General features: G+C 49.1%; 1 protein-coding gene across 2 annotated transcripts in view; it reads right to left on the reverse strand.

Annotated features, from left to right (window-relative positions):
- Window positions 1-14,495, reverse strand: part of HAUS7 (HAUS augmin like complex subunit 7) — a 100,113-nt gene extending 85,618 nt beyond the window's left edge. Inside the window, exon 1 of one of the 2 annotated variants that reach the window (XM_069209377.1) lies at window positions 14,294-14,495. In XM_069209377.1, the coding sequence (XP_069065478.1) occupies window positions 14,294-14,485 (192 nt within the window). In that variant the 5' untranslated portion in view covers window positions 14,486-14,495. Of the gene's footprint in view, window positions 1-13,244; window positions 13,323-14,293 lie in introns of those variants that run through there. The other variant, XM_069209379.1, reaches the window with a different exon arrangement.
- Between the last annotated feature and the right edge of the window lie 9,309 nt (window positions 14,496-23,804).

A 23,804-nucleotide genomic window follows, 5' to 3' on the forward strand; every position in this document is an offset into this window, starting at 1 on the left:
GACCAAGAACTGAACCCTGTAAGTGTCTTACTTACCTGGTAAAACTAACAAAAACTTACCTCCCCCAGGAACTGTGAAAATTGCACTAAGTGTCCACTTTTAAAATAGTGATTTGTGAATAACTTGAAAAGTATACATGCAATTGAAATGATTCAAAGTTCCTAATGTACTTACCTGCAATACCTTTCAAACAAGATATTACATGTTAAATTTGAACCTGTGGTTCTTAAAATAAACTAAGAAAAGATATTTTTCTATAACAAAACCTATTGGCTGGATTTGTCTGAGTGTGTGTACCTCATTTATTGTCTATGTGTATGTACAACAAATGCTGAACACTACTCCTTGGATAAGCCTACTGCTCGACCACACTACCACAAAATAGAGCATTAGTATTATCTCTTTTTACCACTATTTTACCTCTAAGGGGAACCCTTGGACTCTGTGCATGCTATTCCTTACTTTGAAATAGCACATACAGAGCCAACTTCCTACATTGGTGGATCAGCGGTGGGGTACAAGACTTTGCATTTGCTGGACTACTCAGCCAATACCTGATCACACGACAAATTCCAAAATGGTCATTAGAAATTGATTTTTGCAATTTGAAAAGTTTTCTAAATTCTTAAAAGACCTGCTAGGGCCTTGTGTTAGTCCCTGTTAGCATTTCTTTTAGAGTTTAAAAGTTTGGTAAAAGTTTGAATTAGAACCTAGAACTAGTTTTAGATTCTTAAAAAGTATTCCAACTTTTAGAAGCAAAATGTCTAGCACAGATGTGAATGTGGTGGAACTCGACACCACACCTTACCTCCATCTACAGATGAGAGAGCTAAGGTCACTCTGTAAACTAAAGAAAATAGCAATGGGCTCCAAACCTACCAAAGTACAGCTCCAGGAGCTTTTGGCAGAGTTTGAAAAAGCCAACCCCTCTGAGGATGGCAACACAGAGGATGAAGATAGTGACTTGGAGGGAAATTCCCCCCCTCCAGTCCTACTTAGGGAGAACAGGGCTTCTCAAGCCCTGACTCCACAAATAATAGTCAGAGATGCAGGTTCCCTCACAGGAGGGACCAACAACTCTGAAATCACTGAGGATAACTCCAGTGAAGAGGACATCCAGTTAGCCAGGATGGCCAAAAGATTGGCTTTGGAAAGACAGATCCTAGCCATAGAAAGGGAAAGACAAGAGATGGGCCTAGGACCCATCAATGGTGGCAGCAACATAACTAGGGTCAGAGATTCTCCTGACATGTTGAAAATCCCCAAAGGGATTGTAACTAAATATGAAGATGGTGATGACATCACCAAATGGTTCACAGCTTTTGAGAGGGCTTGTGAAACCAGAAAAGTGAACAAATCTCACTGGGGTGCTCTCCTTTGGGAAATGTTCACAGGAAAGTGTAGGGATAGGCTCCTCACACTCTCTAAAAAAGATGCAGAATCTTATGACCTCATGAAGGGTACCCTGATTGAGGGCTTTGGATTCTCCACTGAGGAGTATAGGATTAGATTCAGGGGGGCTCAAAAATCCTCGAGCCAGACCTGGGTTGACTTTGTAGACTACTCAGTAAAAACACTAGATGGTTGGATTCAAGGAAATGGTGTAAATGATTATGATGGGCTGTACAATTTATTTGTGAAAGAACACCTATTAAGTAATTGTTTCAATGATAAACTGCATCAGCATCTGGTGGACCTAGGACCAATTTCTCCCCAAGAATTGGGAAAGAAGGCGGACCATTGGGTCAAGACAAGGGTGTCCAAAACTTCCACAGGGGGTGACCAAAAGAAAGGGGTCACAAAACCTCCCCAGGGGAAAGGTGGTGAGACAGCCAAAAATAAAAATAGTAAAGAGTCTTCTACAGGCCCCCAAAAACCTGCACAGGAGGGTGGGCCCAGAGCCTCTTCACAAAACAATCCTGGGTACAAGGGTAAAAACTTTGATCCCAAAAAGGCCTGGTGTCGAAACTGTAGTCAGTCTGGACACCAAACTGGAGACAAGGCCTGTCCCAAGAAAGGTTCCACTCCAAACTCCAATCCAGGTAACACTGGAATGGCTAGTCTCCAAGTGGGATCAACAGTGTGCCCAGAGCAAATCAGGGTCCACACTGAAGCTACTCTAGTCTCCGAGGGTGGGGTGGATTTAGCCACACTAGCTGCCTGGCCGCCTAACATGCAAAAATACAGGCAGCAGCTCTTTATTAATGGGACAAGTGTAGAGGGCCTGAGGGATACAGGTGCCAGTGTCACCATGGTGACAGAGAAACTGGTTTCCCCTGGCCAATACCCGACTGGAAAAACCTATACAGTCACCAACGCTGACAATCAGACTAAAGCACATCCCATGGCAATGGTAACTTTAGAATGGGGAGGGGTCAATGGCCTGAAACAGGTGGTGGTCTCCTCAAACATCCCAGTAGACTGTCTGCTTGGAAATGACCTGGAGTCCTCAGCATGGGCTGAGGTAGAACTAAAAACCCATGCAGCCATGCTGGGTATCCCTGAACTGGTGTGTGTAAAAACAAGAGCACAGTGCAAGGCACAGGGTGAAAAAGTAGAGCTGGAGTCTGGAAGAAAGGCCCAGCCTACCAAGAGAAAAGGAAAGTCAGTTGGGAAACCAACTGCAACACAGTCAGAAAAAGAGAACCTCTCTTCTCAGGAAGAAGTTCTGCCTTCTGAGGGAACTGAGCCTTTGGAGCTTGAACCTGATCAGGTTGAGCTCTTAGGCCCAGGGGGACCCTCAAGGGAGGAGCTGTGTAAGGGACAAGAAACCTGTCCCTCTCTTGAAGGCCTTAGGCAGCAAACTGCTGAAGAGTCCAAGGGCAAGAAAAATGGAACACATAGGGTCTATTGGGAAGATGGACTCCTGTACACTGAGGCCAGAGACCCCAAACCTGGTGCCACTAGGAGAGTGGTAGTGCCTCAGTCGTTCAGAGAGTTTATTCTGACCTTAGCCCATGATATTCCCCTTGCTGGGCATTTGGGACAAACCAAGACGTGGGAGAGGTTAGTCAACCACTTCTACTGGCCCAATATGTCCCACAAGGTTAAGGAGTTTTGCCTCTCCTGCCCCACCTGTCAAGCCAGTGGTAAGACAGGTGGGCATCCAAAGGCCCCCCTCATTCCACTTCCAGTGGTGGGGGTCCCCTTTGAAAGAGTGGGTGTGGACATAGTTGGTCCACTAGAACCTCCCACAGCCTCAGGAAATATGTACATCCTAGTAGTAGTGGATCATGCTACTAGGTATCCTGAAGCTATTCCCCTTAGGTCGACTACTGCCCCTGCAGTAGCCAAGGCCCTCATTGGTATCTTTACCAGAGTGGGTTTCCCTAAGGAGGTGGTGTCTGACAGAGGTACCAACTTCATGTCAGCATACCTAAAACACATGTGGAATGAGTGTGGGGTGACTTACAAATTCACTACACCATACCATCCACAAACTAATGGCTTAGTTGAGAGATTCAACAAGACATTAAAAGGCATGATCATGGGGCTCCCAGAAAAGCTCAAAAGGAGATGGGATGTCCTCTTGCCATGTCTGCTTTTCGCTTACAGAGAGGTGCCACAGAAGGGAGTAGGATTCTCACCCTTTGAACTTCTGTTGGTCACCCTGTAAGGGGACCACTTGCTCTTGTTAAAGAAGGCTGGGAGAGACCTCTTCATGAGCCTAAACAGGACATAGTGGACTATGTACTTGGCCTTCGCTCTAGAATGGCAGAGTACATGGAAAAGGCAAGCAAAAACCTTGAGGCCAGCCAACAGCTCCAGAAGTTTTGGTATGACCAAAAGGCTGCAATGGTTGAGTTCCAACCAGGGCAGAAAGTCTGGGTTCTGGAGCCTGTGGCTCCCAGGGCACTTCAGGACAAATGGAGTGGCCCTTACCCAGTGCTAGAAAGGAAGAGTCAGGTCACCTACCTGGTGGACCTGGGCACAAGCAGGAGCCCCAAGAGGGTGATCCATGTGAACCGCCTTAAGCTCTTCCATGACAGGGCTGATGTAAATCTGTTGATGGTAACAGATGAGGATCAGGAGGCAGAGAGTGAACCTCTCCCTGATCTTCTGTCATCAGACCCAAAAGATGGCTCAGTAGATGGAGTGATCTACTCAGACACCCTCTCTGGCCAACAGCAAGCTGATTGTAGGAGAGTCCTACAACAGTTTCCTGAACTCTTCTCCCTAACCCCTGGTCAGACACACCTGTGTACCCATGATGTGGACACAGGAGACAGCATGCCTGTCAAAAACAACATTTTTAGACAGTCTGACCATGTTAAGGAAAGCATCAAAGTTGAAGTCCACAAGATGCTGGAATTGGGAGTAATTGAGCGCTCTGACAGCCCCTGGGCTAGCCCAGTGGTCTTAGTCCCCAAACCTCACACCAAAGATGGAAAGAAAGAGATGAGGTTTTGTGTGGACTACAGAGGGCTCAACTCTGTCACCAAGACAGACGCCCATCCAATTCCTAGAGCTGATGAGCTCATAGACAAATTAGGTGCTGCCAAATTCTTAAGTACCTTTGACTTGACAGCAGGGTACTGGCAAATAAAAATGGCACCTGGAGCAAAAGAGAAAACAGCATTCTCCACACCTGATGGGCATTATCAGTTTACTGTTATGCCCTTTGGTTTAAAGAATGCCCCTGCCACCTTCCAAAGGTTGGTGAATCAAGTCCTTGCTGGTTTGGAGCCCTTTAGCACAGCTTATCTTGATGATATTGCTGTCTTTAGCTCCACCTGGCAGGATCACCTGGTCCACCTGAAGAAGGTTTTGAAGGCTCTGCAATCTGCAGGCCTCTCTATCAAGGCATCCAAAATGCCAGATAGGGCAGGGAACTGTGGTTTACTTGGGCCACCTTGTAGGTGGAGGCCAAGTTCAGCCACTCCAACCCAAGATCCAGACTATTCTGGACTGGGTAGCTCCAAAAACCCAGACTCAAGTCAGGGCATTCCTTGGCTTGACTGGGTATTACAGGAGGTTTGTGAAGGGATATGGATCCATTGTGACAGCCCTCACTGAACTCACCTCCAAGAAAATGCCCAAGAAAGTGAACTGGACTGTAGAATGCCAACAGGCCTTTGACACCCTGAAACAAGCAATGTGCTCAGCACCAGTTCTAAAAGCTCCAGATTATTCTAAGCAGTTCATTGTGCAGACAGATGCCTCTGAACATGGGATAGGGGCAGTTTTGTCCCAAACAAATGATGATGGCCTTGACCAGCCTGTTGCTTTCATTAGCAGGAGGTTACTCCCCAGGGAGCAGCGTTGGAGTGCCATTGAGAGGGAGGCCTTTGCTGTGGTTTGGTCCCTGAAGAAGCTGAGACCATACCTCTTTGGGACTCACTTCCTAGTTCAAACTGACCACAGACCTCTCAAATGGCTGATGCAAATGAAAGGTGAAAATCCAAAACTGTTGAGGTGGTCCATCTCCCTACAGGGAATGGACTTTATAGTGGAACACAGACCTGGGACTGCCCATGCCAATGCAGATGGCCTTTCCAGGTTCTTCCACTTAGAAAATGAAGACTCTCTTGGGAAAGGTTAGTCTCATCCTCTTTCGTTTGGGGGGGGGGGGGGGGGGTTGTGTAAGGAAATGCCTCCTTGGCATGGTTACCCCCTGACTTTTTGCCTTTGCTGATGCTATGTTCTGAATTGAAAGTGTGCTGAGGCCTGCTAACCAGGCCCCAGCACCAGTGTTCTTTCCCTAACCTGTACTTTTGATCCCACAATTGGCACCCCCTGGCATCCAGATAAGTCCCTTGTAACTGGTACCTCTGGTACCAAGGGCCCTGATGCCAGGGAAGGTCTCTAAGGGCTGCAGCAGGTATTATGCCACCCTAGAGACCCCTCACTCAGCCCAGACACACTGCTTACCAGCTTGTGTGTGCTAGTGAGAACAAAATGAGTAAGTCGACATGGCACTCCCCTCAGGGTGCCATGCCAACCTCTCACTGCCTATGCAGTATAGGTAAGACACCCCTCTAGCAGGCCTTACAGCCCTAAGGCAGGGTGCACTATACCATAGGTGAGGGTACCAGTGCATGAGCACTGTGCCCCTACAGTGTCTAAGCAAAACCTTAGACATTGTAAGTGCAGGGTAGCCATAAGAGTATATGGTCTGGGAGTCTGTTTTACACGAACTCCACAGCACCATAATGGCTACACTGAAAACTGGGAAGTTTGGTATCAAACTTCTCAGCACAATAAATGCACACTGATGCCAGTGTACATTTTATTGTAAAATACACCCCAGAGGGCACCTTAGAGGTGCCCCCTGAAACCTTAACCGACTATCTGTGTAGGCTGACTGGTTCCAGCAGCCTGCCACAACCGAGACATGTTGCTGGCCCCAGGGGGTCTTTGTCACTCTGAGGCCAGTAACAAAGCCTGCACTGGGTGGAGATGCTAACACCTCCCCCAGGCAGGAGCTGTCACACCTGGCGGTGAGCCTCAAAGGCTCACCCCTTTGTCACAGCCCAGCAGGGCACTCCAGCTTAAGTTGCCCGCCCCCTCCGGCCACGGCCCCCACTTTTGGCGGCAAGGCTGGAGGGAACAAAGAAAGCAACAAGGAGGAGTCACTGGCCAGTCAGGACAGCCCCTAAGGTGTCCTGAGCTGAGGTGACTAACTTTTAGAAATCCTCCATCTTGCAGATGGAGGATTCCCCCTATAGGATTAGGGATGTGACCCCCTCCCCTTGGGAGGAGGCACAAAGAGGGTGTACTCACCCTCAGGGCTAGTAGCCATTGGCTACTAACCCCCCAGACCTAAACACGCCCTTAAATTTAGTATTTAAGGGCTCCCCTGAACCTAAAGATTTAGATTCCTGCAACAACAAGAAGGACTGCCTAGCTGAAAACCCCTGCAGAGGAAGACCAGAAGACAACTGCCTTGGCTCCAGAAACTCACCGGCCTGTCTCCTGCCTTCCAAAGAACTCTGCTCCAGCGTCGCCTTCCAAAGGGACCAGCGACCTCTGAATCCTCTGAGGACTGCCCTGCTTCAACGACGACAAGAAACTCCCGAGGACAGCGGACCTGCTCCAAAAAGACTGCAACTTTATCCAAAGAAGCAGCTTTAAAGAACCCTGCAATCTCCCCGCAAGAAGCGTGAGACTTGCAACACTGCACCCGGCGACCCCGACTCGGCTGGTGGAGAACCAACACCTCAGGGAGGACCCACGGACTACTCTACGACTGAGTACCAAAACCTGTCCCCCCTGAGCCCCCACAGCGCCGCCTGCAGAGGGAATCCCGAGGCTTCCCCTGACCGCGACTCTCTGAAACCTAAGTCCCGACGCCTGGAAAAGACCCTGCACCCGCAGCCCCCAGGACCGGAAGGACCGGACTTTCACTGCAGAAGTGATCCCCAGGAGTCCCTCTCCCTTGCCCAAGTGGAGGTTTCCCCGAGGAAGCCCCCCCTTGCCTGCCTGCAGCGCTGAAGAGATCCCTTGATCTCTCATTGACTTCCATTGCGAACCCGACGCTTGTTCTAACACTGCACCCGGCCGCCCCCGCGCCGCTGAGGGTGAAATTTCTGTGTGGGCTTGTGTCCCCCCCGGTGCCCTACAAAACCCCCCTGGTCTGCCCTCCGAAGACGCGGGTACTTACCTGCTGGCAGACTGGAACCGGGGCACCCCCTTCTCTCCATTGAAGCCTATGCGTTTTGGGCACCACTTTGAACTCTGCACCTGACCGGCCATGAGCTGCTGGTGTGGTAACTTTGGGGTTGCTCTGAACCCCCAACGGTGGGCTACCTTGGACCAAGAACTGAACCCTGCAAGTGTCTTACTTACCTGGTAAAACTAACAAAAACTTACCTCCCCCAGGAACTGTGAAAATTGCACTGTGTCCACTTTTAAAATAGCTATTTGTGAATAACTTGAAAAGTATACATGCAATTGAAATGATTCAAAGTTCCTAATGTACTTACCTGCAATACCTTTCAAACAAGATATTACATGTTAAATTTGAACCTGTGGTTCTTAAAATAAACTAAGAAAATATATTTTTCTATAACAAAACCTATTGGCTGGATTTGTCTCTGAGTGTGTGTACCTCATTTATTGTCTATGTGTATGTACAACAAATGCTTAACACTACTCCTTGGATAAGCCTACTGCTCGACCACACTACCACAAAATAGAGCATTAGTATTATCTCTTTTTACCACTATTTTACCTCTAAGGGGAACCCTTGGACTCTGTGCATGCTATTCCTTACTTTGAAATAGCACATACAGAGCCAACTTCCTACACACAAGTTATGCTGCAGCTCTTATGGGACCCTCTTTAGTACCCATGTCCTAGATACCCAAGATACTACTTACTAGGGGCTTACAGAGGTATGTAACAAAGGGTCTTGTTTTTGGGGAAGGAACACTGGTACTGGGGACCTAGTTAACAGGAATCCAGAGCACTTCAGTCAAAGCTGCATCGAAATACAGGCAAACGGTGGGGAGGCTACTGCAATCAGAACTTAGCTACCTACAGTTACATTAGCTTGGAAGATGGACTGCTTTATGGTGAACTTCCTATTGTCACTGGCCCACAAAGTGCCCTTCTCGGGACACTTGGGCATTAGAAAGACACAGGATAGGTTGGATCCCCTGTTCTAATGGCCATGGATGCACAGAGACACAGATCCTGTGGGACCTGTCCCACTTGCCAATTGAGTGGTAACTCAGGAGGTAAGAAGCACTGTTAATGGCCTACCCGCTGTAGGTTTGCCTTTTGAGCAGCTGGGAATTAATATTGCTGATCCATATGACACCCCCACCCTTTTCAGCGTCAGACAACAAGTATGTGTAGGTTGTGGTGGATCCTGCCGCCAGATATCCAAAAGGTAGTACAGCTGATGAGCACGTCTGCAAAGGTGGTAGCTAGAGCTCTCCTATGAATCGTTTTTAGGGTTGCCTTTTCAAAAGGAAGTGATTTTCGACGGGGTAACCAACTTTTTCTCATCATATAGGAGACAGATTTAGGAGGAAGCTAGTGCGGTCTACAACTTCTCAAAGGCATACCACCAGCAAACTAATAGGTTGATGGAAAGGTTTAACAAGACCCTAAGAGCATAATGGGGACTCTACAAACGAACCTCAGGGGGAAGAAGGATATCCTGCCATTGCTCATTTGTTTTCAGGGAAATTCCGGAAAAGGTAGCTAGATTCAGGTCACATGAAGTTCTGTTTGGGCACCCAGTGTAATGCATAGTCACCTTAGACAGAGAAGCGTGGGAAGGCACTTCTGATTCATCACTATGTGGGTTATGTGACTGCCTCTGGGAGTTTATAGCACAATCCCTAGGTCAAGCAAAGAAAAGCTTTCAGACAAGCCAGGAGCTGATAAGATCGCTATAACAAGAAAAAGACAGTGACTGGTTATCAGGACAGTCAAGAGGTGTGAACCTTGTAGACCATTGGTCCCAGAGCTTTGGTGGGTAAGTGGTGTGGGTGATACAAGGTAGGGCAGAAGGTTTCTGATGTGAAGTAGTTGGTGGATATGTATGCCACAAGGAAGCCCCGGAGGGTCTTCCGTGTGAACCAGCGTAAGTTTTACCACTGGAGAGATTATACAGTGCACATCATAGCTATGATTGAGGGAGTTGAAAACAGAGGGCTACTTCCTGACTTGACACAGTGACAAAAAAATGAATCTGCGGAAGAGGGAAGTGGCTTGTCTCAGAGTTGAGACCTGAGCAGCAGAAAGAGCAAATAGAGTTACTGGCACAATATTTCCATCTTTTTTTGCTGACTTCAGGACTAAACATCTCTCTGTGTTCATAACACAGACACAGGAGAAAGGCTACCAGTAAAACTCAAGACTTATATATGTGATCAAGTTCAGGGGTGCATTAGGGCAGTAGTGGTCAAGATGTTTGGCTTGGGAGTTATTGATCAGTCTTATAGTCCTTGGGCCTGCCCATTAGTGTTGGTATACCCCGGCAAGGTTTCACAGACTCACAATTTTGTGTGGACTACTGAGCCCTCAATGACATCAAGAAACAGATGCACATATGAGGCCCAGAGGTGATGAACTATGGATAAGATGGGAACTTCAAAATATTTAAGCATCTTTGAATTGACCAGTGGTTACAAGCAAATTGTTGTCACCCACTGCTTTTTCCATGCCAGAGGTATTATTTCAGTTCAAAGCAATACCCCTTTATTTGCAGAAGGCTCATGCCTCTTTCCAGTGCCCGGTGAACCTTGTTTGATCAGGATTAGAAGAACTCTGTGTGGCCTATCAAGGTGAAACTGTGGTGTTTAGCAGTTCATGGGAGAACCACCTGAAGCAGCTAGAGCAAGTATTGATCAGCACACAGGCAGCAAAACTGACCAGAAGGTCAAAGAAGTGCCAGGTGGGATAGTCCATTGTAGTCTACTATGAGTATCAGGTGGGTAATAGGAAGACACACCCGTTGAATGGCAAGATTAAGTCTGTGTTGGAGTGGGTAGTGCCCACCATCCAAACACAAGTGAAAGCCTTTTTATAGCCCACCTGTCCAACAGAAGCGTTGTGGCTAAGTATGGGACTACACCTGTTCCAGTGATATTGAAGAAGCAGTCCAAGAAAATTATTTGAAGTGAGCACTGTCAAAAAGCTTCTGAAGAGAACACTGTGCAATGCAAGTGTGCTGAAGGCTCCGGACTAGTCAAACCTTCATACCAACAACCGAAGCTGTCAGCATCCTAATAAACCTAATGAATTATGCTATGACATGGCTTGGATGCCCTGCACTTACGTGCAGCCCATGAATGACAGTAACAAAGTGTGGCAAGCGATTCAAGAGCAGACATGCTAATAATCTGACTGCTGAAAGGAAACTGCTGTTCATTTTCTGAGAAAAATTCAGTAGGTATCCTTCAAGATGATGCTTGGCACCGTGGAAAAAGTATATGAAAAAACCTTTTCATCTTGCAGAGATATAATACTGACTTTACCTGTCACTCATGTTAGAAAAGGGCAGTAGATTCGTGACCTCCCATTTCAGGGATTTTGCAGCACTTCCATGATCTTATTAGAGCTTCTTGTTGCTTTAAGGGTCAGAAATTATGCCATTTATCTCTATCCAATGACAATTGCTTGGTTTTGTTCACAAGAATGGTTCACTCTAAGTGTCACACATTTGACAGTTGAATGTCACTCAAGTACATTACACTGAAATCATGGAAATGTCACACATAAGCAATCTGAAAACTTAGCAGCTATGATACTATCTTTAGTCACCTTCATCCTTTAGTTGGAGCCGCTTGGTGCTCTCCTCACAAATAACAGCATCAGAATTCACTAACATGGCGATTATACATATCTCTGCTTTAAAGTCTCCTCCGCTTCAGACATTCGTCTCTTCAAACACTGCTTGCACACCATCAAGACCTGGATGTTAAGCCCTTGCCTGGAGACCCATCCAGCCAAGATAGAACAGCTGTTATTTGCCAAGAACAAACACAAAACAGTACAAACCGGGCTCAATGAAATCAAATTTGATGGCTTTGAACCACAACTTTCACCGAATACCAATTCACTCAAGTTCCACCATGGACACTATCCTCACCATCAAGCAAAACACTGCCTAAAACACAGACGGCCTGTTACCAGCTCTCTCTTGTAAAGAAAGTCAAACCATTTCTTTTAGAAAGTGACTTAAGGACTGCTGTTTATGCCCTTGCACTCTCACCTATGAATCAAGGATTCAGAACAACATCCCTTTATCCATCAGAACCACCGCAACACTGCATTAAATTAGGAAAGAGTTGCTCACTCACCTCCTTAAATACCACTTTTTCATAATGCATTAACCCTCCACAACGAGCGTCCTCTCCTTTTACTTGTTGATCTTATGCTTGCCTTTGACCATTTATAGCTCTATTGCTTTCTAGCTAGGTTTGCGCTATTCAATATGCCATATAAACACAGCAAAAAAACCTTGAGTCTGGGTTGGTTCATTTATTCTGGTATAGAGTCTGAGGAGCGCATTAATGTTGACCCTGAAGCCTTTCGATTTTTACCTAAATGGACAGGAAAGGAATGGATTGGTATTACTGGAAGGGGCAGAAAGACTAGTAGTTGCTCTCAATGAATGGAAGGACATTATCTGGCTGCACAGAGACTTCTGCAGTTCTATGTTTCTTACATGAACCTTATGTCGCCTAGTTGAAGCCTTTATTTCAAACTAAAAATCACAGTTTTTCAAAATCTAAGTGATGAAAAATAGTGGCAGACCGTTCAAAGGTAAATATTGTGAAAAGTCAAAAAAACTGCCAAATACATTATATGAAGGGTCAATGGAATTTTGTGATTCTTCAGAATTTTCCATATAATTATAGCTTTGTAACATTTGCCACATGATCTGTTTTCTGCTAGGAAATCTGCAGATTTTAAACAAAAAAATAGTTTCTAGCTGAAACAGATCATAACATACTAAAAACGTTGTAACGTGTCCCTCTGCACTGGAAAGCTGTTCGCAAAGGCTGGCTGCTCATCTTTCATTTGCTTATTGCTGTATCTAGGTGTTGAACTTGTACTAACAAGGTAACATATTAGTCCAAACAGGGTTACCATGTGTAAAATCGTCAAAACTATGAAGTAATGCAATCACAAAATATGCTGCAGTACACTGCATAATTTGTCTTTTCTTGTTGCACAAATTAGTCCTCCCCTCTTGAATAATTCCACTAGGTCTGAAAAGAATCCCCAAAAGCCAAGCTAGGAAGCCTGACACTAAGAGGATACAAAAAAATAACTTATTACACTTACAGAGCAATTGGTAATAGCTGCACGTGTAATCTTTCCCATATTGAGGCACTGTGTGCTGTTTTACAGTGTACGCCCCCCTCGATCATACAGAGCCGCCCCCGCTTTATGTCTAGATAGGCGCGGACTCCAGAGTGACTGGAATTATGCGGTTCCGCGCCCGGGGCGATGCTCGCACAATTATTCATTCGCCCTTTAATCCGTCATCTGCCGCACAACTTGCAGCACTGAACAAAATATAATTTTGTTTCTAGTTCAAACGGATCAAAAGTTAAATAAGACCATGGGAACTCCAGTTCATGCGCACTGAAAGGCTTTCCGCAGCGGTTGACTGCTCATCTGTCAGTTGCCAATTACTGTATTTAGGTGTTCAATTGGTACGAATTAAGGTGAACTATTTTCTCAGACACCGTTATCGGGTCTAAAAATAACAAAATGATGAGGCATGTCTTTAACAAAAGTGCCGCATAATTTGTCCTGCCGCATAACAATCCGACCTAGCCGCATAACACGGGCCTCCTCTGCCGCACAACACGGGCCTCCTCTGCCGCACAACACGGGCCTCCTCTGCCGCACAACACGGCCCTCCTCTGCCGCATAACTCCGGCCCTCCTCTGCCGCACAACACGGGCCCTCCTCTGCCGCACAACACGGGCCCTCCTCTGCCGCACAACACGGCCCTCCTCTGCCGCACAACACGGCCCTCCTCTGCCGCATAACTCCGGCCCTCCTCTGCCGCATAACTCCGGCCCTCCTCTGCCGCATAACTCCGGCCCTCCTCTGCCGCATAACTCCGGCCCTCCTCTGCCGCATAACTCCGGCCCTCCTCTGCCGCATAACTCCGGCCCTCCTCTGCCGCATAACTCCGGCCCTCCTCTGCCGCATAACACGGGCCTCCTCTGCCGCATAACACGGGCCTCCTCTGCCGCATAACACGGGCCTCCTCTGCCGCATAACACGGGCCTCCTCTGCCGCATAACACGGGCCTCCTCTGCCGCATAACACGGGCCCTCCTCTGCCGCATAACACGGGCCCTCCTCTGCCGCATAACACGGGCCTCCTCTGCCGCACAACACGGCCCTCCTCTGCCGCACAACACGGCCCTCCTCTGCCGCACAACACGGCCCTCCTCTGCCGCACAACACGGCCCTCCTCTGCCGCACAACACGGCCCTCCTCTGCCGCACAACACGGCCCTCCTCTGCCGCACAACACGGCCCTCCTCTGCCGCACAACACGGGCCTCCTCGGCCGCACAACACGGGCCTCCTCGGCCGCACAACACGGGCCTCCTCTGCCGCACAACACGGCCCTCCTCGGCCGCATAACACGGCCCTCCTCTGCCGCATAACGCCGCGCAGTCCTCTCTCTATGTCTGCACCTGCACTCTTTCCTGTTACGTCACCCTCGCGCACTCCTTACGTCTAGTCCTTCCTCCATGCCTACCCGCTAGTCCTTTCTCTATGCCAACTCTCTCCCGTTTCCATGCCCACCCCGCTTCCCACTAACGTGCGCCTCCCGCCGGTCCCTGGCCTCGCCCTGCGCTACCTTCAGCCTGTAGAACACGCTGCTCGCCGAGGCCGCCTCGGGCCCGGCCGCTGCCTCCTCGAAGCTCCGAGTGTCCTCCATCTCCCGCCGCCGCGGCCCGCTCAAACTTGGCCGCCTGCTCTGATTGGACGAGTGGCGGACATTAGCGGAGACCACGCCTCTCACGGCGCCGACGCGCCCGGCTGCGGCCATCTCCACTCACTGTGACGCAGAACTTGGCCTTCTCCAGTGAGAGCCGCGCCTATTGGCTGCTCGCACGTGTCGATCAGTTACTTGGGCAGCTCCTATTGGCGCGGGTGCTCGGCGGGTGTTTGGGTCGCCGTTACCTTGGTTATTGCGCAGGGAAGCGGAAGTGTTCTCTTCCCAATCAAATATGGCTGCCGAGGTGTCAGCCTCCTGGCTGAGGATAGCACAGCTGGAGTGCATCCAGATGTTTAACTTCAGAGTAGTAGCAGCAGTCCCTGGGATGTGCAGACACCAAAATGCAACGTTTCAAAATATTTAGGCTTTTTAACTTTCGCATACGTGACAACACAGCATGTTCAGTAGAAAGACTCCCTATTTTTCAGCCAAAAATGGCTTTATTTTAGCTGTTTCTCTCGAAAACGTTGGCGTGTATGCTATCCCCTATATATCAGGCATAGAGCAGCCTTACCAAGTTTGGTAGGTCCATGTGTGATGTGCTCCTACAGCCCCGTTTTTTTTTGCAGTTTTTATGTAGCGCAAACTCAATCCGCAGGTATTGTAGCGCTTTACATGAGCACCAGCTCCCTCACACAAGGACATATTCATTTTATTTTTGGACATGGGGAGCTTAGGTGATTTTCTCAGTATCATGGGATACCCACGCTGAGACTTGAACCCGGCTCCCCACTTCCAAAGGCAGCAGCCATTACACCCCATCCTCGCTTTCAATTTTTGCACTTGTACTCTTGTTTATTCCATTATAAACCAGGACTTCAAGTCCCAGAATTCAAAGGAACAAAAACCTGGACTGGAGCAGCACATCACACATGGACTTGGGAAACTTTGTAGCTATACTAGCATTAGAATTTACAGAGCTCTAAAGTCTCCCAAGTTCCATGTGCAGTGCTTTAAATGGGCAGGTACTTAGTACCTGCACTTCTTTAATTTGAAAGGGAGAGTACTTGCACTTTTTATCACTGTTACAATACATTTAATAGGAGAGTACCAGCACTTCTCAGAAGCAAACATGTACTCTTAGCAGTGAGTACCTGCACTTTTATATTTAAATTTTTTTGAAGCACTGTCCATATGTATATAATTGAGATCAAGATTTTCCTTTGCATAGGGGAACTTGTACTCCTGATTTTCAAACAGATAAGATGCATAGACAAAACTAGGATTGGATTAGTTACCCGAGGTTACACACGGAACTTGGGAAGTTACTGATTTCAAATCTATACATAAATTCTTTTGCAGAAAAGTTGACAACTCTTCAAACATTGTAAATTATCCATCACTTTTGATTTTTTGTGTAGGTTTTTTCACATTTTAATACACTGATTGAAAGAGAGTTGCAAGCTAATAACATACAATTTCCCCCTTGATACATGGTGACAGAGCACATGGAGTAGGGAGATTCAGATACAGGAATCAAACAAATGTAGATTCCATTGAACTTGTATTGGAGTGGCACACGTTTTAAAACTCATATGCTTTAAATTTAAGGTTGCCTCCTGACAAGGCTGGGCCAGTATATTAACACCAAGACAGGTTAAAAAAACCTAGATCTCTGTTGTGACCTATTGCCAGTGGTATTTAGCCACACAGCCCAGCATCCTCAATGCTCAGCAGTGTGGCTAAAGATTAAAAATAAATCTTAGACATGTCTACCCGCATCATTTTGTAGGCATGCACACCAGGCATGAGAACTTACAAAATGACACTGGTGCTTTTTGTTTTCCTTTTACTTACCAATCTGAGTTGAATTGCTAACTAAAAAGAAAAGAAAATATGCAAAAGGTTTATTAAAAGCAGGCTGGGGAGGATTGTGGTAAATGTCAAAGAAACATGGGAGGGGATGCAAAAGTAACAGGCAGGGAAGGGCTGAAGGATATGCTGAAGCAGCGACAGAGGGGCAGAGTGAAAGCAACATGGAATGTGTGGGTGGGGGATGACATTGGAAAAAGCTCATAGGTGAGTGCAAGAGGGAGGGAGTGAGGGATCAGGAAGAAGTAGTCAGGCAACAGAGTGCAACACGTAGTGCAAGGGGAGAGACTCACATTAGGGAGATGACTCAAAAACATACATACTGAAGTGCTTCACAGGAAAGAAAAGAGTAGAGGTTGAAAAAGAAGCAGTGGAAATACGAATGTGAGCCAGTCCAAGAGATTGTTGCTCCTGGGGAGGGACAAACACAAGATGTACAAGCTGAAAAGTCAATAAGAAGCAGGCAAATGCAAAGGGTGACAAGGAAAGAAAGCAAATGGTAAGCAATTGTCGAGCTCCAAATCTCTTGGTATGCCACAATATTCCTTGCAACAGACAGTACATGCACTGTCAAGTAGGCTGACCTACCTTAGGTCTAGAGCTCGCCCCCCACTTCCGCAGCACCAACCTGCTGTCTCCTGCCTCTGACCCCCGCCCACGCTGCTGCTAGCGTGTTCGAGGCCCCGGTAAGCCTCATCAGACCCGTGTGACGCTTTTCGCCGCTCTGTAAGTGTTTTTTGCCCACTGTTTCAGCGCCTTGCTTCCTTGCGCTTCTGACCCCCTTGTGCCCTTCTGATTGCTGTTACCCGATTGTATTTTGTGCCCTCACTGTATTTTGTGACTGTTTTTGGAAGTTTTTGCCTTCTGATTGTGCCTTGTATTTCTCCTGTTTTTTTGCCCCTTGGGCGCTCCCCTTCGCTCCCCCTTGCTGATCTCCCCTTGCCGCTGCCTCCCTGCGGCCCGCCCCCCTCGCGCCCCCATTTGCCACTCCCTCCCACCTCCCAGCTGCTCCTCCCTCCCCCCTCCCTTCTAAATGGCTGGCGCTGCGCGTCGCGAGTGAGCGACCTCTGACCTGCCTTAGGTCTAGAGCTCGTCCCCCACGTCCGCAGCACCAACCTGCTGTCTCCTGCCTCTGACCCCCGCCCACGCTGCTGCTAGCGTGTTCGAGGCCCCGGTAAGCCTCATCAGACCCGTGTGACGCTTTTCGCCGCTCTGTAAGTGTTTTTTGCCCACTGTTTCAGCGCCTTGCTTCCTTGCGCTTCTGACCCCCTTGTGCCCTTCTGATTGCTGTTACCCAATTGTATTTTGTGCCCTCACTGTATTTTGTGACTGTTTTTGGAAGTTTTTGCCTTCTGATTGTGCCTTGTATTTCTCCTGTTTTTTCGCCCCTTGGGCGCTCCCCCTCGCTCCCCCTTGCCGATCTCCCCTTGCCGCTGCCTCCCTGCGGCCCGCCCCCCTCGCGCCCCCATTCGCCGCTCCCTCCCGCCTCCCAGCTGCTCCTCCCTCCCCCTCCCTTCTTAATGGCTGGCGCTGCGCATCGCGAGTGAACGACCTCTGACCTGCCTTAGGTCTAGAGCTCGCCCCCCACGTCCTCAGCACCAACCTGCTGTCTCCTGCCTCTGACCCCCGCCCACGCTGCTGCTAGCGTGTTCGAGGCCCCGGTAAGCCTCATCAGACCCGTGTGACGCTTTTCGCCGCTCTGTAAGTGTTTTTTGCCCACTGTTTCAGCGCCTTGCTTCCTTGCGCTTCTGACCCCCTTGTGCCCTTCTGATTGCTGTTACCCGATTGTATTTTGTGCCCTCACTGTATTTTGTGACTGTTTTTGGAAGTTTTTGCCTTCTGATTGTGCCTTGTATTTCTCCTGTTTTTTCGCCCCTTGGGCGCTCCCCCTCACTCCCCCTTGCCGATCTCCCCTTGCCGCTGCCTCCCTGCGGCCCGCCCCCCTCGCGCCCCCATTCGCCGCTCCCTCCCGCCTCCCAGCTGCTCCTCCCTCCCCCTCCCTTCTTAATGGCTGGCGCTGCGCATCGCGAGTGAACGACCTCTGACCTGCCTTAGGTCTAGAGCTCGCCCCCCACGTCCTCAGCACCAACCTGCTGTCTCCTGCCTCTGACCCCCGCTGCTGCTAGCGTGTTCGAGGCCCCGGTAAGCCTCATCAGATCCGTGTGACGCTTTTCGCCGCTCTGTAAGTGTTTTTTGCCCACTGTTTCAGCGCCTTGCTTCCTTGCGCTTCTGACCCCCTTGTGCCCTTCTGATTGCTGTTACCCGATTGTATTTTGTGCCCTCACTGTATTTTGTGACTGTTTTTGGAAGTTTTTGCCTTCTGATTGTGCCTTGTATTTCTCCTGTTTTTTCGCCCCTTGGGCGCTCCCCCTCGCTCCCCCTTGCCGATCTCCCCTTGCCGCTGCCTCCCTGCGGCCCCGCCCCACTCGCGCCCCCATTCGCCGCTCCCTCCCGCCTCCCCCCCTCCCTTCTTAATGGCTGGCGCTGCGCGGCCGCGCCGCTGGCGCACCGGAGGTGCGCCAGATGCAAGCCCGTCTGCGCCCGTCCGTGCCTGGACCGCACCCAGCGCCACCCCCCCTGGTCCTCACGCCCCCCGCACCCTATGCCTCCGATACTCGGCCCGCGAACTCCTCGCCCTCAACCCTGGTCCCTCCACAGAGTGCTTCCAGGCCACCCCAAAGCACACCAAAGGACCTTTTTCCTGCTGCACCTGAAACTTCACCTGCAACAAAACAACGAAGCCAGCAACAACCAACACAAACCACCTGCACTGCATCCTCCTCAACACACGCTCCGCACGAAAACACGCCATCGAGCTCTGGGACCTGCTCGACACCACCGCCCCAGACGTAGCCTTCCTAACCGAAACCTGGTGGAACGACTCCTCGGCCCCAGACATCGCCATCCCTGACGGCTACAAGATCACCAGAAGAGATCGCACCAACGGAATCGGCGGAGGAATAGCCGTCGCCCACAAATCTACCCTTAAGATCCACACCCACACGGACGACACCCTCAAAACAGCCGAACACCTCCACTTCCAGATTCACACGAACCCCAACACTACCCTCAGAGGAACCCTCATATACTGTCCTCCAGGACCAAGAGCCCTCTTCAGCGACACTGTCTCCGACCTCGCAAGCACCCACGCCCTCGCCTCTTCAGACTACATCCTCCTGGGAGACCTTAACTTCCACCTGGAGAACAACAATGACGTCAACACCGCATCACTGACCACCATCCTCTCCAACCTCGGACTCCGTCAACTGGTCAACACTCCCACCCACATCGCCGGCCACACCCTTGACCCACTCTTCACTTCAAGCAACCACATCTCTTTCAGCCACACCTCCGAACTCCACTGGACCGACCATCACTGCGTCCATTTCTCCTTCAAGAAAAACACCGAACACCACCGCACCCCTCTACCGCCTCACCGCCGCTGGGGAAAAGTCACCGAAGACCAACTAACCAACACCCTCGCCAAAAACCCACCACCCGACCCCACCGACCCGAACTCCGCCGCCATCAACCTCCAACAATGGATCCTCGACTGCGCCAACATCCTAGCCCCACTCAAGAGACCCACCGTCAACCAAGAAAAGAAAAAACCAGCATGGTTCACAGACGAACTGACCACCTCCAAACGCACCTGCCAGAAACTCAAGAAAAAATGGATCCTCGAGCGCACACCCGAGAACCTGGCTACCCTCAAGGAAGCCAACCGTGAACACCACCAACTGATCTGACTCGCCAAGCGCTCCCACTTCACAGAACGCCTTAACAACAACGCTCACGACTGCAAGGAACTCTTCGACATCGTGAAGGAACTCTCCAACCCCAACGCCAACGTCAACGACATCCCTCCATCCCAGAAACTCTGCGACGATCTCTCCACCTTCTTCTACCAGAAAATCGCAGCCATCCACGACAGCTTCAACACCTCACCTCCGCCAGACCCCACCCCCAACAACTCCTCCCACGCCGACCACATCACAACCTGGACCCAAGTAGACGAAGCCGAAACCCTAAAGACCATGAACTCCATCCACTCAGGATCTCCCTCTGACCCCTGCCCACATCACGTTTTCAACAAAGCCGACGTCACCATCGCCCCCAAACTCCGCAAGATCATCAACCTTTCCTTCAACACTGCTACCTTCCCGGACAGCTGGAAGCATGCAGAAATCCAACCCCTCCTCAAGAAACCCAAGGCCGACCTCAACGATCTCAAAAACGTCCGACCGATCTCCCTCCTCCCTTTCCCAGCGAAAGTCATTGAGAAGATCGTCAACGCACAGCTCGCCCACTACCTAGAAGACAACTCCATCCTAGACCCCTCCCAATCCGGCTTCAGACGAAACCACAGATACAGAGACTGCACTCCTCGCCGCCACAGATGACATCAGACTACAAATGGACAACGGCGAAACCTCTGCCCTGATCCTCTTAGACCTATCAGCCGCCTTCGATACAGTCTGCCACCGCACCCTACTTACCCGTTTACACGAAGCCGGCATCCAAGACAAAGCCCTCAACTGGATCTCCTCCTTTCTCTCCGGCAGAACTCAGAGGGTCCGACTCTCACCTTTCCACTCCAAAGCCACCAACCTCATCTGCGGCGTCCCCCAAGGCTCCTCACTAAGCCCAACGCTGTTCAACGTCTACATGGCCCCCCTCGCACAACTGGCCCGCCAGCACGACCTCAGCATCCTCTCCTACGCCGACGACACCCAGCTCGTCCTCTCCCTGACCAAAGATCCTCTCACCGCCAAAGCCAACCTTCACGAGGGACTGAAATCCATCGCCGAGTGGATGAGCAACAGCCGCCTGAAACTTAACTCCGACAAGACGGAAGTCCTCACCCTCGGGTGCACCCTCTCGGCCTGGAACGACTCGTGGTGGCCCTCCGCCCTGGGCCCCCCACCCACCCCAGCCAGCCACGCACAAAATCTCGGCTTCATCCTCGACTCCGCCCTCACCATGTCCAAACAGGTCAACGCAGTCTCATCCTCCTGTTTTAACACCCTCCGAATGCTCCGCAGAATCTTCAAGTGGATTCCAACAGGAACCAGAAAGACGGTGACCCAAGCCCTCGTCAGTAGCAGACTCGACTACGGCAACGCACTCTAAACAGGCATCCCAACAAAAGACATCAAACGACTCCAACGCATCCAGAACGCATCCGCCCGCCTGATCCTCGACATACCCCGCCGATGTCACATCTCCCCTCACCTGAAGGACCTCCATTGGCTCCCAGAGGACAAGAGGATCACCTTCAAACTCCTCACCCACGCACACAAGGCTCTACACGACACCGGACCCACCTACCTGAACACCAGACTCAACTTCTACGTTCCCTCACGTCAACTACGATCTGCCAACCTTGCCCTCGCCATCGTCCCACGAATCCAGCGCAAGACCTCTGGTGGCAGATCCTTCTCCTACCTCGCCGCCAAGACCTGGAACTCACTCCCGACCTCACTACGCCAGACCCAGGACCTCCTCACTTTCAGGAGACTCCTCAAGACATGGCTCTTCGAACGATAGCAGCACCCTCCCCTCCCCCCCCCCTCGCGCCTCGAAACCCTAACAGGTACATAGCGTGCTTTATAAATTTATTGATTGATTGATTGATTGACTTAAACAACTAGAGAAGAGCTGCAAAATCTGGTATTTTGTTCCAAGTTGAAGTATATAAAGCAAATAGAGACAAACGTTAAAAATGAATGCAGCAGTTTTTTTTAAAAACTGTAATTAAAGTGTCATTTCCTGGTCCCTCCAGAACCTTAAAACACATATAAATGGGAGGTATTTTTCTCAGAGAAAGGCATACGCCTGACTATAATACCATAATTTTTCTCTGGCCAAATTGGGAGTCTCCAACCATTAATCAGGCATTTTAACATGATTTATTTTTATGAGGGTGAAGTACAAACATTCAACAGGTCTTAAAGTGTTATTGACTAACACATATTTTGTCTTGTTTAGATGCAGCGGATACCATTTTATAAAAAGTGTCCTTTATAGTAAAACAGTTTGTATGAACCAAAATATGAAAACAAGCCTATGTGCATAGATGTTTTGCAACAAAATGTGTTCTTTTTTTATTCAGCATCTCCAAAGCTATGTTTTAAAACTTGTAAGCAACCCATCCAATAGGAAACAGCCTTAAATGTAAGTGTGTCAGTGCCATAATCATGGGTCAATGTCTATAGAAATGCCCATAACATAATAATACAGATTATTTCATCAGCTCCCTAGTAGGCATTATAATGTTCAAGACATAAGACCTAAAAACTGGTCTTCAAACAGTGGGGATACATAACCTGAGGAGTTAGGGTAATGTTGAAGTAGGGTGAGGGGCCGAGTGAGATGTACTGAATGAAAAAAACGCTGTCTGTTATGTGGTCACTGCCATGTTATAGATTATGTTGCCATTAGAGCAGCGGTTTTTAACCTGTGATCCAATAAATCCTTAGAACAGAGGTCTTCAAACTCTTTGATGCTTGGACCCCCGTCAAACTTTTGTATTGGTGGACCCCCTCCTGACACAAATTTCTAGAACATGGTACTCCTCATCATCGACTACCATAAAGGTCCCCAATTCCCACGTCAAATCATTTTTACGGTGAGAAAATAATATTAAACAGCGTTTAGCAAACCAAAGGTCAGTGAGTGTGGGGGCGTGGTCAAAGGTGTAGCTAAAAACAAAAGTCATAATTTATGAGGAATTGGTATAGGGTACTGCCACAAGTCTTCTTGCTACACTCCCTACGCCAATATAGAAGTCCAGGAATGGACCATATTTATGAAATTCCTATCCTTTCTCTTTACGCTGGCGCACAAGTTGCTGCATAGCACCAACACAGGCCGGATTGTTTTTGTGCAGGAAGGGGCACCTTCCCGCACAAAAACAATCCTGAGTGGCATTTTTCTCTTTCTATATGTGCGGCAGAACGCAACACACATGGAAGAGGTGAAAATAAGGAGAGATGAAAACATTTCTCCTCATTACGCCTGCTCTGGGGAGGCGTAAGGCTTTGGCACTTCTCCAGTTTATGTACTTTTGTAAATCTGGCGCAGCATCAAAATCCATGGGTGTTGGGTGGAAACACCCCCCACAATGCCCATGGAACGCCTCCTTGACGCAGAGTAACGCAAGGCAGTGGCTTTGTGCTGCTTTGTCTTACTCTGTATGCATGAGGCCATGCAGGGTGGCTTTGCGTTGCCTCAAAGCTATGATTGAGGGGCCTGTGCCGCTGGAGTGTCAAAAACAGTGATGCTTCAGCAGCACAAACCTCTCATACATAAACCCCAAAATATTCGAAGTTGTTTTTAAGTCTTTCACCATTAGGCAAGTACATATAAAAAAACAGCGCGCTTAAATGAAAAATAAATAAAAGAAAGATGTTACTCACTGGGAGATGCACTGTAGTGCATCATGAAACCTCTATTAGTTAATGCACTGCAGAGGTCTGTGTGTAACAACAGATTTAAATCGTGGTTGGTGCAGTGGAGAATAGTGACTTGTATTTTTAGTGCCACAAGGTCACAG

The sequence above is a fragment of the Pleurodeles waltl genome, chromosome 10 (genome assembly GCF_031143425.1).
Source record: "Pleurodeles waltl isolate 20211129_DDA chromosome 10, aPleWal1.hap1.20221129, whole genome shotgun sequence".
NCBI lineage: Eukaryota > Metazoa > Chordata > Amphibia > Caudata > Salamandridae > Pleurodeles > Pleurodeles waltl.